Genomic DNA, 20,372 nt, shown 5'->3' on the forward strand with positions numbered 1-20,372 from the left:
ATTGTTATTATTTATTATGTATTTATATTTATACCATCCTATTTTATTATGTTGCAGTCAGCATTGTTTTCTCCATATCTCCATGCCCCTGTATCAGAACAGACCCAATTTTGAGAAGTACAATAATAGAACAGAGCTTTACCACCAGATGGAGGTCTCTGAGCAGGGAGCTTGCAGAAGATACCATACTATTGAAAAAGCTCATCATCTCCCCCTTTCTCTCTCGCTCTGTCCCTGTGCTTTTAAGCCTAACTGAAATTCCACTGATGAATAATCCACTGTGCCTCAAGGCAGGAACTAGAAAGCTGTTATTACCTCTCAACGGCCAGGACTCGCTGCAAGCATCTTCACCACATTTCCTCACTATCTTATAAACCAATTACAAATTTCTTCTCCTTCAGCATTTCCTCAGCATACGGAATATTATCTAGAAGGGAAATCCTTTAAACGAACCTCAGCAATATGTATGAGAGAGTGCATCACATGTGGTTGAACATCTACATTCCAAAAACCACCACCATGTCTTTCCATTCAGAGATGTGTCTACCATTAATCCATGGCCTCCTTCCAGCCCACAGTGCTGTCATTCTGAAGAGCTGAACGTTGTGTCATCCACCTTTCAGAACGATCCAACATCTCTTCTAAACTTGACACGTAAGCGCTGGGAAAGCAAGCATCAGGGCCTGAAAAAGTTGGAAAGAAGACTTCTACTGCAAAAAAAATAAATAAATAAATAAAATGAAAATAATCATCTTAATCAGGGTTTTGTAATGTTTATTTAAACAATTTTACTTAAGCATTTTAAGTAAAACTTTTTTTTCCCTAACTTTTTTTTTTAAATTATATATTTTGAACTAAGTTCATTTTTATTACCCTATTTTAAAAATTATTTTATGGCTTAAATGTGATGACGATGTGTAATTATAATAATAATAATAATAATAATAATATTAATTGAGGCACATAATATAATATAATATCAAAATAACTCAACTAAAGATGAAACAAGTCTTGTTTTATGCAATTTTGCTTCTCAAGTAAATTCAAAAACGGACATATCAATAGACTAGATATTGAATTAGATATTAGATATTGAAAGTTTGTTTCATTGACTTTTTAATATTTTAAACATTAAGCTCAATAAATTTGAATATGATAATAATAGGGATTGAGACAGAAACTAAAATATAATACAATATTGTATAATATAAAATATAATAATAGGATAAAATAACATTATTCAAGATATATTCTTTGTGTAAAGCATTGTCAAGACTTATGCCAGATATATTCTAATGCATTTTCTTTCTGAAGTAATTTGATTTTAAGGTTGTTTAAAAAAACAAAAATACTATGGGCAGCATAGACATATTGATATAATATATATTGGTGTTGTTGTTTTTTTGACATATTGACATTTTTTAATTGTTTTAAGCATAAAGCGCAATAAATATGATGATGATGATGGTACAAACTAGAAACAATCATATAATGTCTAATCTATAATCTAAAAATAAGATAAAATAACATTATTCAATATGTATTCTTTGTGTAAATCATGTTAAGTCTTATGCAATTTTGCTTCTCAAGTAAACCGTTTTTTAAGGATGTTTTAATATTTTTACTGGAAAGCAGACCTACACTTGTGGAAAACATACACTTATGCATCATTTAGGAAAATAATCTTTAGAGGTGTGACTCTGAACACATGATTTGTTTCTTCACTTATTTGCACGTGAGCTACAGTTTAGAGTCAGTGAGCAGCTAACCAGACTGCATGCCTTCACTCGACCACATCTCTTCATCATTTTCCATTGCACTCTTCAGACAGGGTGCAGCATCCACAGAGAGCATCCCTCCCATCCGAGCACGCTGAAGAGAGACGATAACTGTCTTTATGCTGCATGCTGGAAAAACGCGCTGTCCCTCACAATGTTGGGTCTAATAATGTGTGAGCGTGTGCAATTTGGAACAGAATCAAACTCCAGATAAAGACACTAGTAGGGAAATGTGACTCATTGCCTCTTAGATTGTGCAAATCAGCTTTGATGAGCTAAGAGGCATGTGGCAATAACAGAGTTTTGGAGTGTGATCAAACCCAATCTCAATCTGTCGGATCTTCTGTCTGTCTGCCTCTCATAGTCAGTCTTTGTATATTTCCCAGATGACCTACATATACTTCCATTATTACCCTCTTGTGTTTGTTTCAACTTGTTAAACTTCCTCTCTTCACTGTAATTCGCCGTCTTTCTTTTCTCTTTTATGAAGATCCATCCTTTTATTGACCAGCGCTCTAACATCTGTTATCAGGCCTGTAGCCGACAGGCAGGAATGTGGGATTTAGCTCAAAGGCTGCAGCAAGTACAGGCAGGTCGGTGCTGTTTTGAATAGGAACATGTATCCTCTAAATGAAGATGTAGAGGGACTGGAGAGGCAGAAAATAGCCTGGTAAGACATCAGGGACTTTGATATAGCAGTATAAACTATATGTAATGCTTAGAAATGGAGGCGTTGTGCTTGTTGGAGAACTGGAATAAGGTAAATTTGTATAATTTATTTCCTATTTCACATTTAAACAGCAAGCCAGTTGTTTCTTATCTTTTTTTTTATTATTATTATTATTTCTTGATGGATACATGCTCTCTCTGCTGGTTGTTGAATTTTTAAAACCTACACTGGACGTGAGAGTTGTGTGTCGCAACAGCTTGTCTGGATGCCACAAAGCGTCCGTTGCAAATCATTTGAAATTTGTGTTAGTACATCATCAATACAATAAGTCAGCAGTTCACCGTCGGAGATTTGTCGTGTCTAGTCATGCCGTATCCATTGTAGACAGCAGCACTGATTATAATGGGTTCGATAGTATTTTGTCGCTCCGCTAGCGTTCTTGTGTTCAAAAATAAACCCCTCCAAAGGGGTTTAACAGTGATTAGAAACACAAAAAACAATTGGTTCCTCAAAGAACATTTCAGTTATTAAAAAACAAAAACAAAAAAAAACCCTGATTTTTCTTAGTGAAAAGAACATTTTAATAATCTAAAAAAAAAAAACTTTTAAAGAACCTTTTGTGCAATGGATGTTAAAGATTCTTCATGGAATTCAATGCCAATTAAGAACCTTTATTTTATGAGAGGTAACAGTGTAGAGACATATTCTCACTATTAATTAGTTGCTATATTATATATATTATTAACATATTGGCTGTTAATAAAGCACATATTCAGCATGGCCAACCCAATACTTAACAACTACCTTACTAACTAGCTATAAATAAGCAGCAAATAAGAAGTTTATTAAGGCAAAGGTAGTTGTTAATGGTTTGTTAATAGAGACGTTAATAGAGACATGACACAATTCTGTATGTGACTAGCTGACAGGTAAATGTACAAATTTAGCCATTGGAGTGATTGTATACATTGTTCTGTGGTTGAACTCAAAGACAGCACATTGAGCAAGAGCACAGGAATGTCAGGGCAGGAAGGTCTGTCTGTGTGTGTCAGAGGAAAAGGCAGCTTGCGGCCAGTGAGAGTCAGTGTGAGTTGGGCCGACGGTGTAAATCAGTGTTACTTGTTTGCAAATGCCATTTGTGTGAGTGCAGACTCTATTCATCGGGGCAGTGAGTCAGCTGAGGAGGCAGACAGGGAATGCCGGAGGCTGCATTTCTCCCATTGTACTATAGACACTTGACCGGCTTAGTTGTCGTCTACAATAGAAAAGACACCAGTTAAAGGGAATATACACCAATGGAAGCATGTACAGTGGCTCTAAAAATGGATAGTGCAGCCACAAAATGAAAAACTGTCATCATTTACTCACCTCAAGTCGGTCCAAACCTGAATGAACATATTTCATTTAACACAAATAAAGTTCTAGTGCAGAATGTTTGAGCTGTTGTATGAATAAGAATTTACTAACAAAACTGAGTAAAAGATATTGGTGGATATAACAGACTTTATAACGCTGTGTTTGTCTCTGGCAGGATTCTCATGTCCCTGAGCGAGTAAGTGAAAACACATTGGTCATGGATAGTTTGAACCAAAATCTTACCAGTGGACATCAGTCTCATCAAGTGCTCCAGGTGAGATCAAACTTTAATTACCACAAGTGACAACATTTTATGTATATTGCATTGTTTGTTGGGCTGTTTATTAGGAAAATAATACTTAATACTTTTATTAAACAAGGGAGCATTACATTGATCAGAATGAGCTTTTATTCGCCAAGTGTGTGCAAACACACAGGGAATTGAAAAAAAAGTATGCCAGGCTCCTATATATAGCCTATGTATGTATGTGTATGCATGTATGTATGTACAGTATCTCACAGGAGTACACCCCTCACATTTTTGTAAATATTTTATTATATCTTTTCATGTGACAACACTGAAGAACTGACACTTTGCTACAATGTAAAGTAGTGAGTGTACAGCTTGTATAACAGTGTAAACTTGCTGTCCCCTCAAAATAACTCAACACACAGCCATTAATGTCTAACCTGCTGGCCACAAAAGTGAGTACATCCTCATGTGAAAATGTTGATATTGTTTATATCAAAATTAAACTTTCTTTCTCCTTTGACATGTTCAAAGTTAAATAGAAATACTTTAATAACTACCATTTCTGTCCTTTTGTGTGATGTAATATCCTATGGTGTGACGTAATGTCTTATGGTGTGACGCACATAAAAGAACCACAGATATATGGGAAGTTGACAAATAGCCAGTAAAAAAAAAAATGCTGATCTTGCTGAAAGTCACATGAACCTTCAGAAATCATTTTAATATGCTGATTTATTATGCGTTTAATATATATTAAACAGTTATAATAAATCAGCATATTAAAATGATTTCTGAAGGATCATGTGACACTGAAGACTGGAGCAATGGCTGATGAAAAGTAATCTTTTCATCACAGAAATAAATGGTATTTTAAAGTATATTAAAATGGAAAACCATTATTTTAAGTTGCAAAAATATTTCACAATAATACATTTTTTTCAGTATTTTTGATCAAATAAATGACGCCTTGATAAGCATGAGACGTCTTTAAAAACTTTACAAATCTAACTGATCCCAAACTTTTGAAAGGCTGTGTGTGTCTGTGTGTGTCTGTGTGTGTGTGTGTGTGTGTGTGTGTGTGTGTGCGCATGATACAGTATATAATATTATTTCTTGTTTTCTATTCATAGTTTTTATTTAATGAGCAAAAAAAGAGGTAGAAGCTCATAGAGGTAGAAAGGTACTTTTTCTTTTTTCCCCTAATTACTGTTTTTTACACTTGATAGTCAGAGGGTAAATCCAGTTCTGATAGCAACACCTTTGTTCTTCAGTGCGCAAGCTTTTGTTTGACAGTCAAGGTTGAGTGTTCACGATACGAGGTAACAGGCAAAGTGTGAAACACACCCTTGGGGGGCATCATTACCATCATCACCTTCTGCTTCTACATGGCTGCCACATCTACAGTATGTGGATTTCTCCCTGTAGTAGTAGATCATCTATGGCAGATGTGTTGATGGTTTCTTTATAAAACACAATGATCATCTCTCACTCACATCCTGTAAGCTCTGCTTTTACCGATTACGCTAATTGCCTCCTGCTAATCTTGTTTAAGCAGTCGAGTTTATCCTAAATCCTATCGTATACCACAGCCCTGAGGTGATAGTATGTCTTTAGTGGCTGTTTGGGACGGTGGGTGAACAGCAATTATCTGGAAGGCAGCTGTACGGTTAAAAATAATATGCCTATATTGCAATAAGCCTGTGCAAAATGAAATCCTGTGCACTCTACACATCATCATGATTGTGCCTTGAACAGAATTTACTAGCAAAATAAGCTGATGGATTCAGCTAATTTCTAGTTGAAAAATGATGTCATTGCATTATAGCAGAATTGCAGGGTACAGTCTTCCCCTTCCAGTCATTACCATTTCGCATTGTTGCCATGACAACCCTCCCCATGCTGAGCCTATAAGTTTCCACAGAGGTCTACTCTCAGGATGTGACTGAAGGCACTTCTCTCACTAGGGTTGAAGAGAATGGTAAGATGAGCACTCAACCGCCTGCCGAGAGCTCAGCTTGAATCACTACTTTGGAACTTATTATGAAATATTAAATCATTGTGGGCAATTTTAGCTGACGTATGAGTTGACTCATTATATTTATGATGTACTTCAACAGCACTTGCTTCTTAGAGCAGACACAGACATTTAAAGCAATGTTTCTCAACCTTTTTGAGCTGAGAGGTCTAATAATATAATAGAGTTTTCTAGATGTTTGTGATTTTCTTGTTAATGATTAAAGGGTTAGTTCACCCAGAAATGAAAATTGTCATTTAATATTCACAATCATGTCGTTCCAAACCCGTAAGACCGTTCATCCTCGGAAAACTAATTAAGGTATTTTTGATGAAATCCAAGAGCTTTCAGATCCTGCATAGACAGCAACGCAACTATCACGTTCAAGGCCCAGAAACATAATAAGAACATCGTTAAAATAGTCCATGTGACATCAGTGGTTCGAACTTAATTTTATGAAAGCTACAAGAATAATTTTTGTGCACAAAGTCTCAGTCTTCAATGTACGTTCATGACAGTACCACAACACATAAAATGTATTCTTGTATTTTTTTCTTCTGTGTATCAGAAAAGCAGATGTTTTGAAGAGCGTTCATGCTGCTCTCTCCCACACAATGAAAATGCATGGGGACCAGAGAAAGTATGTCCTCTGAGGCCATAGAAGCATAGTACAAAAGGGGTCCTATTATGCTCTTTTACAAAGTCTTGATTTTGTTTTGGTGGTTCGAAAAAACGCATTATTTTCACATAATGTACATTATTACAATACCTCTCTCCCCAGCCTGGCACAAACGGCTCAATTAGTTCCAGGTTTGATGAATGTGTTGTGATTTGTTAGCTGTCTCAGTGCTTTATGATTGGCGAACAGCTTAGATGGTGTTTCAGTCCTGCCCCACCCCTTGCCAAAGCAGCAAGTTCCGTCTGGCATCAATATTGCCGTATCAATTTGAACCGGATTCAGGCCCAGAGAATATTGAACAAGAGGATCGCGCAGAACCTTTGCACGCATGGATATTGCAAGACACATTAGAGTGGTAACGTTATTGTTTTTTTTATGGCTAAATCACGTTTTAGATAGGATGTCAACAACCGTTTAAAAATAACTGCATTTGCTATGTACAGATAAGTGCAATGGTAATATGTATTACATTTATTGTTCTTTAATTCTAACATTATAACATGAATTGCAGTGAAACTGTTATACAGTTGAATTTATTTATACCATAGGTCTCATAATTGAAGTGTAAATTCTGCAGATTACATTATTGTCCAGTATTGTACTGTCAGCAATTTATAAAAAAAATTTCATATTTGTAACATATATATTTGCATACATAATTATTCAGGTGCATGTGTAATAACTTGCAAAAACTTGACGCTACAGCACTTCTTATTTTTCGCCGTCTTGTCTAATGCACTCAACCAAGCGTTCTAACCACGACCTCACCCCTCCCCACCCCCCAACCATTCGAATTTCGGTAGGCGGTATTTATTTTAATGATATCCTAATGGGCTGCTTTGTCATATCACAACACCCAGTAAACAACGCTGTAGTCCAAACGAGCTGTTCATTCTACTTCTTGAACAGGGATTTAAAAAAAAAAAAACGAAATATCTCTCTTTGGAGTGGACTTTGAGATTTGTAGCTTTGTAAATCTTTTTTTATGCCCAAACATACACACCACACACACTAAAAATTCAAAAAGTGAAAAAGCATACTAGGACCCCTTTAAGTCAATATTCAATGAAAATCAATTCTTTAAAAGTCTTGCTTGACCACAGTGGTCACCATTCACATTCATTGTATGGAAAAGAGCAGCCTGGACATTCTTCTAAATAATGCAATAAAGAAATGCCAAAAATGCCTTTTTCCCTGTATACTATGCAAAAATAAATAAATAAATAAAAATAGTAGTATATACGAATATATAATATTAGAAAAACAGTAGGTGTAGATCACCATATGACGCCAAAGTAAATATTGATAAAAAAAAAAATGTGAGAATGGGAACATGATGACTTTTTTCATGTTTGAGTGAATACCTTTCTCTTTTTAGAGCACTCCACTAGATTTGATTGAGACTGGGAAAGCCCTGAAGTTCCAAGCAGAGCGCCCGCATTTGGTCAGTCTAGGAAGTGGCCGTCTCAGTACAGCCATCACCCTTTTACCCCTGCCGGAAGGTAAGATTATTATTATTATTATTATTATTATATTATTGTGTATTTATATTATACTTTTTCAAAAGGTTTGTGTTGTTACATCTCCATCTTTACCAACTTTGGGGAAAAAAAGTGGAAAGTTCTGAAAATATGGTCCAATAATGCTATTGTTTGGGAAGAAACACAAATCTTAATATAATACAAATATACACAGATGGTCAAATCCCCTGTGTCACCTCTGTGCTGTGATTGAAAAGCCAGTAACCCGACTCTGAGCCTTAAGCAGCATGGGGTCTTATTAACACCCTCTCTTAATTAGAGAAGCCCCTTCCTTCATAAACCACCCACCTTCATCTCCACCTACTTACTTTCTCTGACACTGACCAGCCATTCATATCAGTGTCTCTTTTATCAGTGTCCATCTGTTTGAATTCCTCAGAGACACATGGAATTATAAAGGCTTTGAGAAATTACCTTATGAAAAGGGCTCAGGAGAAGAGGTTTTGAGGAATGCTTATTTAATTTGTATTAGTCACTGTGTACTGTTTTAGTATTAAAAACTGATATGCTGGCGTGTGTGATTCCTCTCAGGTCACAGGCTTTTATCTCATGCCTGATAACAGATGAGGGTGGACGGGGGCAGATGGGAAGCGGGGTGAGGAATGTAGTTCTGACAAAAAGCAGGCCAACATCGCTGAATTAGCTCAGTTTAATTTAACATTATAGGCATCACACACTGAAAGATGATATCTATTGTTGTTACATCTGGGAATGGCTGAGTTTGTTTTCTTATTATGGCTAATTTATATATCCAATATACGCACAATTAACATGATTTGACAGAATCACAACTTGAATCATAACCTTTTTATCACATATCTCATGTCTTGTATTACTATCAAGCTCTTCACTAATAATTTTAACTGAAAAAGGAAAATTATTATAAAAAATACAACATTTATTAGGGGCCAGATTGTTGGGGTCCTTAACTTTAAAATACTTATGCAATACAGTAATCAATATACTAATGCAATAAATTGATCAAAAGTGACAGTAAAGGCATATTTATAATGTTAGAAAAGATTTATATTTCAAATAAATGCTGTTCTGTTGAACTTTTTAATTCGACAGAGAATCCTGAAAAAAAAAAATATATATATATATATATCATGGTTTCTAAAAAAAAAAAAAAAAAAAATCAACATGGATAATCAACATAAGCATCAGATTATCATATTAGAATGATTTCTGAAGGATCACGTGGCACTAAAGACTGGCGTAAAGGCTGCTGAAAATTACATTGCATTACATTTTAATCAGTATTACTGATTTGACTGTATTTTTGATCATATAAATGCAGTCTTGTTGAACCTAAGAGAATTCTTTCAAAAACATTCAAAATCCTTTGAACAGTAATGAATGTAAAAAGTTAAACGGAGGTAAACTGACTGGGTTTTCATTGAAAGCTGACTTCACCTGAGTTATTTTGCAACCAGAAACTTAGGACATGTTGTCTGAGAGCAAACAATCTTTGAAATCAACATCCTGTGGGGGTTGTTTGTTTTAGGCAAGACCACTCTGGGTCACGGAGCCATGGACATCAACATCCAAGGCCCAGGGATCGCAGCTCAGCACTGCTTCATTGAAAACAAGGCAGGAGTCATCATGCTGCACCCCTGTGGAAACCAGTGTAGCATGGATGGACTACCGGTAACCAAACCTGTGCGCCTGTCTCAAGGTAAACAACCACATTGTACTTTTCGTTCATTTACAAAAGTCCAATCCTTCAGATCTTCATCCAAATCAAATACAGTTTTCTGCAGCATCAGCCATGTTTGAATTTTAATATGATTCTTAAGTGTAAAATCTCTTATGAAAGGAAATCAATGCACCCGAAAGAAAGTCCGCCCCTCGTCTGTGTCTTTTGTCTGATGGAACAATTTGACCAAACAGGTTGGGGGGAGGGGTGTGTTTTGGGTAATCTTCATTGTGCCAGCTTCTAGTGTTTCACTATTATTTGATACGTTTGCTCTGAAATGTTCAGATTAAGAACCTCATTTAGCCCAACCCATGATTTGTATTATCTTATAGCCTATGTGTAGAGTCATAAAAGAGTAGGAACCTGTGGAAAGAATGTTAAATGCAAAAACTGAAACAGAAACCCCCGTTGCCCCCCTGACATGCAGAGATTGGAGGCTCTGACTCAGGGGTGAGCAATTACACCTCCTCCTTTCCCCATCCCTTATCTGAGAGGGAAATTAGTTGCACCAGTGACGGAGACAGCTGTTCAACTTTACCACCCATCGCTACGAGAGCGTGCAGGGGTTCAAGGACTTCAGAAGTGCTCGGATACAATACAGCTCCTCTGGGTTGCTGTTCGCTGGACAGGATTATATTTCTGTGACTGGAGATATATGGTTTATTGTGGGAGACTCCTCACTACGACTGCGTACGGTGGACACTTAAAGTTAACGATAAAGAAATCCGTTAAAGCATGGGGAATAATTGATGGATACTCTATGAACAAAGGATTTAGTACGACAAAGCAAGTCAGTCTCTGCATGCTACAGCTGTAGTATAAAACCATGTGCTTTCCCATTTAAAGGGACAGATAGGATGTTGCCTACAGATGGAATGGGAAGTTGATCATTTGGATTTAAAAGTAAGTGTATGAGGACCTAATACATTTGTTTTGGTGTGAATATTCAAAAAAGATATTTTAAAGCAGATTTTTCTCAGACACAAGCTCTCAGTTATGAAAGTTCACTTACTGTAGTATTAACATTTTACAGTTTTTCAGAAATGTATGCCTTTTTTCAGCAAGGATGCATTAAATTGATTAAAAGTTGCAGTAAAGACATTTATAATGTTATAAAAGAAATATGTTTAAAAATATGCTATTCATCAAAGAATCTTGTAAAATCACGTTTTTCTTTCTCAAAAATATTAAGCAGCACAACTATTTTCAACATTAATTTTTCTTGAGCAGCAAATCAGCATATTAAAATGATTTCTGAAGGGTCCTGTGACACTTAAGATGGGAAAAACACTTTGCATTAGAGGAATAATTTAAATTTAAAAATATATTTAAATAGAAAATAGACATTTTTAATTGTAATAATATTACTGTTTTTTACAGCAATTTTAATCAAATAAATGCAGCCTTTTGTTTTTTTTTTCGTATTGGCCATCCTTTCCTATCAAAATGCTTGCTATGGATGCAAAAATGCAGAAAATCGAACCTGTTCTATATGTTTTTTTTAATGACGGATGAAAGTTTCGGAGGCGGTGTGTAAACGTGATTGACACAACGTGAGGTCGTATTTATTTTATAACTTACGAAAATTTCAAACGAAAAGGATGTTAAACTTCTTTAAAAAAAAAAATCCTAAAACAAACCAGTCACACATGAATGATAGGAGCAAGATAAGTATAAATACACTATCATGAATAAAATATCATCATAATATGTGTATACACAGGGTGCATAACCCACAATAAACCGATGCAGATCTTGCAGAGAGGTTTTCTCCTGCATGTTGGCAGGGGCATGAGTGTGTGTATAGTGTTACACTTCTATTCCTGGTCAGTGTGACCCAAGAGTGCTGCTAATCCTGTTTCTATGCAGCCCTTCCTCATTCTCCACACGCTGTTTGCTCAGTCTGACTATCTACACATGCTTTTATTTGTCTTCAATGTGTATTGGCAACCCCGCTGGAAGAGTTGAGGGAAAGATAAGGGGATTTTTCCTTATTATTCTGCTTTAAGTATCCTGTCGTCACCATGTTCACTTAACCTCCATAGCTTGAGTCTTGTTTGAACTAAATGTAAAACCATCTGCTCAAGAGAGGTTTGTCCAAGTCTTGTCCATGGCATGCACATTTTGCATGCAGAATGATCCATTACAATGCATTTTCACAGCCTTCAAATGATATAAATCATTTTTATTTTTATCTTCGGCACACATAAGCACACATGCTTTCTGTAATGTGTGGTATTGGTTAAAGGTTAGAATGAAATACTGGTTTGCTTAGGTTTTTGACCTTTCCAGGCGCAGTAAAACCGAAATACCATGGCAACCGTTGTGCGTTCTTTTTGGCATCTCTGTCTTGACGTCTTCTGTCTACTGTTCACATCGCTGTGCTTTCAGTTGGAACGGTTTGAGACCTGTGACTCACCACATTCTATGTCCTGCCAGCTTTATTGAGATCTAAACTATAATGCAGTAATTTATGCAATGGTTTGAGACAGATCCAGCACTCTTATTTTTACAAAAAATGCGTGAGGCAGAGCTATACTGCTCTGTTATCTGTGGTTTTGGAGAGTGAATAGAGTGAAAAGTTCTGTCAAAAACGACCAAACTTTATATGCAACCCTTTTCATCCATGTGACATAACAAGTCAGGATGAAGAACTGGTTGCACACAGATACGTTACTGTATCTCGGAGTCATTGGTGTCTCTTTTAGAAGAAATTTGAACTCGTCCCACTATATCTGTGATGCACCACTGGGTTGGTGCTACAGAAAGGTCATTTGTTTTTGCACTGGTTTCATGTGTTAGAAAATGAAGAGAACAGGCATTTTAAAACATTTTAGAAAGCTGGTACTTTTTATTAAGCCTCATGTTCTTTATGGGGTCTAAGAGTCTTTTTCTAGCTCATAAAACACACTTAACATTGAACAGTAAAGATTGATGCTTTATAAAATATTTTTAAAAAACTGTATAAAATATAACATTTATATTTGTTTTTGCAGAGAACACAATTACAAACATGAAAAAATTAAATTAAACATATGTAATTTATTTTTGTAACATTGTCATAACAAAAACATTCATTAAATAACAAATTAAATATCATATGTCATACATAAATAACATATTGTAAATAATTTATTTTAATTTAATAATAATAATTTGATAATGTATTTTAATAGTATACATTTATAATATTTAAATATATTACTTAAATACATTGTATGAAATATGATATACCCCACCCGTTTAGCGTATATAATGCATTTCGATACATTATATATAATAAATGCAATATTGAGAAAAAAAGAAAAAAATTAAATTTCATGTAATATTATATTATATAAAATTTATTTATATTAAATTAAATAATAACAATAATATTATTGAATTATTATATATATATATATATATATATATATATATATATATATATATATATATATATATATATATATATATATATATATATATATATATATATTTGTTATAAAAACGTATAAGTAATATATTGGAAATAATTTATAATAATGTGTTTAATAATACACATGTAATATTTAAATGCATAATTTTAATACATTATGTTGTAATATTATATATCCCACCTGTTTTTTATGTAATGTATTTAGATACATTATATACAGTATGATAAATACAATATAGATAAAAAAAAATTTAATCTAATTTAATCAATTTAATATTATATTTTTTATTTATAATTAATTATATTATAAAAATATTACTTAATCACAGTGTATTATATATATATAGTAATACATAATGTTGCTATATATATATATAAATAATACATTTAGCATATATATAGATAATATATAGTAAATAAAATATAATAATGTATTTAAATACACTGTATGTATGTGCCACCCATTTATTTTAGATATATTTAGATTTTAATGTACTTAGATGCATTACATAAAATAAATATAAAATTAATAGTATAGAATAAATACAAAAAGTATTTTAACTTATAGGAAGCTAAATAAGATGATGGAATACAAATCTTTAGTAAAGAAAGTGCAAAGCCTTATTATAAAAAAAATAACCTCCACTGCTATGTCATTTATTACTTTTCAGGTGATTTTGGCATGGATACACCTGCACTTTCTTTAATTAGTTTGCTTTCTCAGAATGCAGTTATGGCTGTTGTAGAGGAACGGTTCATCTGAGAGCGGTGGGGAATCAATCTCTCTGATTAATGTCAGGGAGACGGGCTGTGCATGGGGAACAGCCACTCTCCTGCTGTGCTTTCCAGATTCACGCGCCTCTCCCCACTCTTTGTCATTCAGCAGTGAGGCCTGTCTTCTTGCAAATGGCCTCATGAATTTGATTACAAAATGGCTCTTAGTCATGCTTTGCTGAGGATGACATCTATGACAAGGAGAGGTTATTTAGTGGTTCTGCTATTCAGAGCAGGCCACACCATTCTGGAAAATGTGTCTTATTTCAACAGAAATTTTAAAATTAGTCATCGGTATGCTTTATACTATGTTTTAGCAATATTTCTGTGGTAATACAAAGAGGCTGCAGATCCACAGCAGTAGTGTTGAAATAGGGATATTTACTATGATAAGTTAAGTTTTGTCAGTTCATGATTTTTAAAATTGCTTTTTTTCCTATTCTGGAGAAAAGTATTGGACTACAAGTATAAATGTTCTTTTTTTTAAATGTATTAACGTAAAAGTCAACAACATTTTCATACTTGAGTAAAGTATAAATGTTGGCTACTGTATTTAAGTACAGTAATAAAGTGTTTGTACTAAGTTAGTTTATACACCTCTGTTTATAAATTGGTTAAAAGGACTACATTGAAATCACCATGATAGCACATCCATACCTGTGGAGATGAGCAGCATGTAAAGGAACTCATAACTTCTCTTTAACTTCCACCAAATACATCTGTGTTAAATGTACCCATAATGATTGGCAGAGAGAGAGGCCGTCTATAAACAGATAGCAGGGGAAACACCGTCCATGTTTATCTTTGGATTTTACCACTATTACATTTCCAAACTCAGTGTCCCCCTCAGAACAGAATCATCTGTGACTGTGAGCGGTTTGTGTGCTTGACATCCATGAACACACTTTTCAAGTAAAATATAGGTTTCTTTGAATATTGTAAACGGGCGGTATTCAGTAGATGCTGGCAGCATATCTGAAATGCATGGCAGCAGGAGCGTAGATCGATAGATAGATTCCCTCCTCAGCAGGTGTGATTCTTGGCTCATGTATTTTCCCTTGTGTGCTGTAGTGTTACTAGATTACCCTCTATCACTGCACTTCATAAATCTACTTCCAGACTCTTCACTTAGCATTGTGGGTAAATCCATCAACCTTTGTGGTGCTGAAGTGGCCAATCTGTGGAAATCTAATGGATTTGTACTGACACCTAAAGTGCTAAAATGCAGGTTGGTCGTTTACTGCCAACTTACATTTCTTCTTCATGAGACATTCAGTGTGTATCATATTAACATCTGTAATATTACTGTACTTACTTTGACATCATGGGAAATTCTTACTTCTTGTTTCACTGTTGGTATTAGTCTATCAATCATTTCTTGCATGCCAAGACTGTTCTCTCTATAATAGGAACTGTGTTTCTGTGAAATGATGCAATGAAAAAAGCTTACAAGTGTTCAGCCACTTCTGGTTTGAACTTTGCTCTTCATAATGATATAAAGCAACTGATATACATAAAGTCATCTGAAATATGCTTGACTGGTAAATAATGGTTCAAATAGTTCCCTGTTAACTCTTAAGGGTAAAGATGCTAAGGTCTTTTCCTGCTGTGTATTGATTGAATTGCAGTCGGAGCTGGAGCTCATTTGAGTTCTGCACGCTGTTGTTTTCTGCTGGTTTCCAGTTCCAGTTATCAATTATCTCAGCTAAGACAATGCAGGGCTCTCTTGTCCTGTGCTATATAATGATAAAGATAGATAGATAGATAGATAGATAGATAGATAGATAGATAGATAGATAGATAGATAGATAGATAGATAGATAGATAGATAGATAGATAGATAGATAGATAGATAGATAGATAGATAGATAGATAGATGGAGAGAGTGTATATAGACAGATAGATAGACATGGAGAGAGTGTATATAGACAGATAGATAGACATGGAGAGAGTGTATATAGACAGACAGACGATAAATACAATACTGGTCAAAGTTATTTTGAAGAGAAAACCCCTCTAAACTCAGTGTCCAATAACAGTATTTTGCCTTTGTTAAACCAACACAAGCACCATAGACTCCGATCTGATGGAACGTGTGATGTGTTTTGAGGATATAACACTTTGTACACAAGTCATTTTAGAGTTTTGCAAACTTTTTGTCTTACAGCTGTGCAGATGAATTGGACAAGCTTGCTTGCCATCACAAGCACATGTTTACCACATTCTCAATTAGCTGCTGTGCATCATTTTTAATGGCAATATTAATTTGAGCACAAAGCATGTAGCGCAAAATAGGAAGGCAGTGAAGCTGCTGTTGCATGCGAGTTTGTTATTTGGTGCTGCTGCTTGTCAATAATGATTGAGCTGGTTGGCAGATCGTGCTGATGCAGCAGATGCCACAGTTATTGTCTGTAAAAACACTCAAATATGATTTCCACAAGGCAAGAAACAGGACATGCAGGAAACAACGTCTCGCTAATGTGGTTTACACCACAGACCTCAATATACTGTTATTTCAAATAAAACATTTTATGAGCAAGCATGTAAACAAGTCTGTTAATTAATTAAAACACTATTATTACTTTCTGTTCAACACATGTGCTTTGTTGTAATTTTCTTGTTTCGTTTCTCCTTCTTGTCTTTGAATTTGCAAGCAGAGCATGTCAAGACTTGAGCAATCCTAGAAGAGCCTTTTTATGACAACAACCACCATCAGTTAACAATCCTCATTCTTCTATTCAGTAACATCATGAAAGAAAACACGTCTATGTGAGAATACCACTTAAGCACACGATTTAGTTTACTACAGAGGATCTTAGTTTTCTTTGTGTGCTCTGATCGTATCTTGCCTTGTCAGAACCTGAGGGGTAATCAAATGTTCTGCCTGGAACAAAAGGGCATCTGGCACTCCGCATTCATCACACATCTGCTCCGGCTGGAAAGGTTTCCATGAGACCTTTACCTACCTTGAATAAATACGGTGATTGGCCAGACTAGCTCTGGCAGTGTAATATAGCAAAATAACTTTTGGCATTGTTTTGTGTAACAGGGATTAACATTAGAATATTGTAGATTTTATTTTATTTTAAATCAATAATATTAGCCGATATGGTAGCGCAGGATTTGAAAATCAGTTTTTCATTTTATTTTGCGTGATTACAATGTAATTGTATAAATCAGTGGTGTTATCTTTAAATATGCTTTATATATTATGATAAACAAATTTATAGATTTCCATCAGTGACAATAAAGCATTTTCTGTATATCCCTCTCATTTAAAGCCAACATGAAACAGCATTCCACTAATTAATTCTATATTATATTAATTCAATCTCTTTTTGCATAAGCAAAGATAATGAATTAATAGAATTGCATTGCTCAGAATTGAGAATGCACAAATAAATATACAATATCAATATATATTCTATATTGACTTTTTAAATCACTAATATCGGCCAAATATGGTACCAATTTATATATAAAAAAGTCAATATATAGGACAAGACTTGATCTGATCCATTGAAAATGTATTTATATGTTTGAAATGATCGTTATATGACAGATAATTGCATGGCAATAAAGATATCATTCACTATAATCACTATAAGTAAATAGAGTTAATTTAGATCTCATGTTGACTTTAACTGGCTTCACTACCAGCATTTGGCTTGTCTATTTTTCCCCTCACTCAGCAAGCCAGGAGTCTGATCTGACACCACAGTGTAAGATGTTCCTGCTTGTTCATGAAAAACAGGGGCAAACATTCCTTTCCCCCTCCGTACCTCTCACACAGTGGTACGAAACTGGTCTAAAACTGCCAGGATGAAATACTTCTTCAGGCATTTGTTTAATGTATTTTCATTCTCAGCTTCATTAAAAGTGGTTTTGCTTTGTGTGCAGGGTGTATGCTGTGTTTCGGCCAATCCGCCTTTTTCCGTTTCAACCACCCCGAGGAGGCTTTCCGAATGAAAAGCATGATGCCTGAGGGAGGACAGACAGCCAGTGTAAAAAACTGGGCCCACACAGGTAATGCAATATCCCACAGGAGAACACGCCTCAACTGTGGCATGAATTATCCAACGCTTACCACAACGCACTCAAAGACTGTTGTGCAGGATGTCATTTGTGTGGAAAATACATACCTGTAGAACCTCAAAAGCTTATTTTTGTACTATCTGAAATCCAATACAGAAGAGCATTTGTGATATTACGCACTCTGTTGCATATACAGTGGTGTGAAAAAGTGTTGGCCCCCTTCCTGATTTTTTATTTTTTTGCATGTTTGTCACACTTTAATGTTTCAGATCATCAAACAAATTTAAATATTAATCAAATATAACACAAGTAAACACAACATGCAGTTTTTGAATGAAGTTTTTTATTATGAAGGGAAAACAAAATCCAAACCCACATGGCCCTGTGTGAAAAAGTGCTTGCCCCCTAAACCTAATAACTGGTTGGGCCACCCTTAGCAGCAACAACTGCAATCAAGCATTTGCGATAACTTGCAATGAGTCTGTTACAGCGCTGTGGAGGAATTTTGGTCCACTCATCTTGGCAGAATTGTTGTAATTCAGCAAAATTCGAGGGTTTTCGAGCATGAACCGCCTTTTTAAGGTCATGCCACAGCATCTCAATAGGATTCAGGTCAGGACTTTGACTAGGCCACTCCAAAGTCTTCATTTTGTTTTTCTTCAGCCATTCAGAAGTGGATTTGCTGGTGTGTTTTGGATCATTGTCCTGCTGCAGAACCCAAGTTCGCTTCAGCTTGAGGTCACGAACAGATGGCCGGACATTGTCCTTCAGGATTTTTTGGTAGACAGCTGAATTCATGGTACCATTTATCACAGCAAGTCTTCCAGATCCTGAAGCAGCAAAACAGCCCCAGACCATCACACTACCACCACCATATTTTACTGTTGGTATGATGTTATTTTTATGAAATGATGTGTTACTTTTACTTCAAACACTTTTTCACACAGGGCCATGTGGGTTTGGATTTTGTTTTCCCTTCATAAAAAACACCCCCTTCATTTAAAAACTGCATGGTGTGTTTACTTGTTAACTTTTATTAATATTTACATTTGTTTGATGATCTGAAACATTAAAGTGTGACAAACATGCACAAAAAAATAACATCAGGAAGGGGGCCAACACTTTTTCACACCACTGTAGATGCCTTTTATGTATATACCATGTTTAAAAATAAACAAACAAGCATTCCATGTGTAAGTGCTATAAGAAACAGATGCACATTTACAAATGGGCCATTTATGCAGATCTGGTCTTATAGGGTGTTGCCACATGCCTGAATGGCAAGGTTTGTTTTAGTAGCACAGGTAGTGGCTTTCAGCTGGGCCTTACTGCTGTTAGCAATGCAAGCCTGCCTGGGTCCTGAGTTGCACCATGCAACTTTTATGAGGAGCTCATTCCTGTGGGTCTCCTCACAGAGCGCTCTACATCTTCCACTCCCACTCACAGTACTACACAGCAGCCAATGTTTAAACAGAGCACATTTACAATATGTATTGAGTTGTTTTCCTGACTTTTCTTGTTGTGTGGCAGAAAAGGACAAGTATAGCATATAAACACAGCTGGTGCAGTGTATTTCCTGAGCTGGTACTAAATTCTCTCCACCGCGAAAGACATTCTTTTTGCAACAACATACCAGCTGCATTCCAGTTCAATATATATATTTTTTTTCATATTTTCCCAGTGCCTTAATGATCTAAAACTACATAGCTAAAAGAATTAGGTCTGTTCAGACTCTATAAATCAGTCTTTAAACAAATTCCAGATGCCAAAAGCACATGGATAGCTCTATGGACATGCCTTTTGTACAAGAGCTTAGATACATGCACCTTAAAGGGATAAAAAATTAAATGAAAATGAAAGTTCTGTCATTTATTTACTATCAAGTTGTCCCAAACAGTTGCTGGTAGCCATTGACCTCCATAGCATGGAAAATACTATGCAAGTCAGCGGCTACAACAACTGTATCAGCATACTTCAAAATATCTTCAGAAAAAAAGAAACTCATACGGGTTTGGAATGACATGAGGGTGAGTAAATGATGACATAATTTTTAATTTTGGGTGGACTATCCATTTAAGATGCATGCATCTTGTAAATAAGGCTTGTAAATAAAGCTGTCCATGTGCTTTTGGCAACTGATATTTGTATATAGACT

At 35.2% G+C, this 20,372-nt stretch overlaps 1 protein-coding gene across 1 annotated transcript in view; it reads left to right on the forward strand.

The window, feature by feature from the left end:
* The window catches only part of LOC306854420 (pleckstrin homology-like domain family B member 1), a 75,015-nt gene that overhangs the window by 8,916 nt on the left and 45,727 nt on the right, over positions 1-20,372 (forward strand). Inside the window, exons 2-5 of the mRNA XM_079392387.1 lie at positions 3,980-4,078; positions 8,129-8,252; positions 9,799-9,969; positions 18,083-18,208. Of these exons, the coding sequence (XP_079248513.1) occupies positions 4,022-4,078; positions 8,129-8,252; positions 9,799-9,969; positions 18,083-18,208 (478 nt within the window). The 5' untranslated portion in view covers positions 3,980-4,021. The remainder of the gene's footprint in view (positions 1-3,979; positions 4,079-8,128; positions 8,253-9,798; positions 9,970-18,082; positions 18,209-20,372) is intronic.

This window comes from Barbus barbus (genome assembly GCF_936440315.1).
Source record: "Barbus barbus genome assembly, chromosome: 34".
NCBI classification, from domain to species: Eukaryota; Metazoa; Chordata; class Actinopteri; order Cypriniformes; family Cyprinidae; genus Barbus; species Barbus barbus.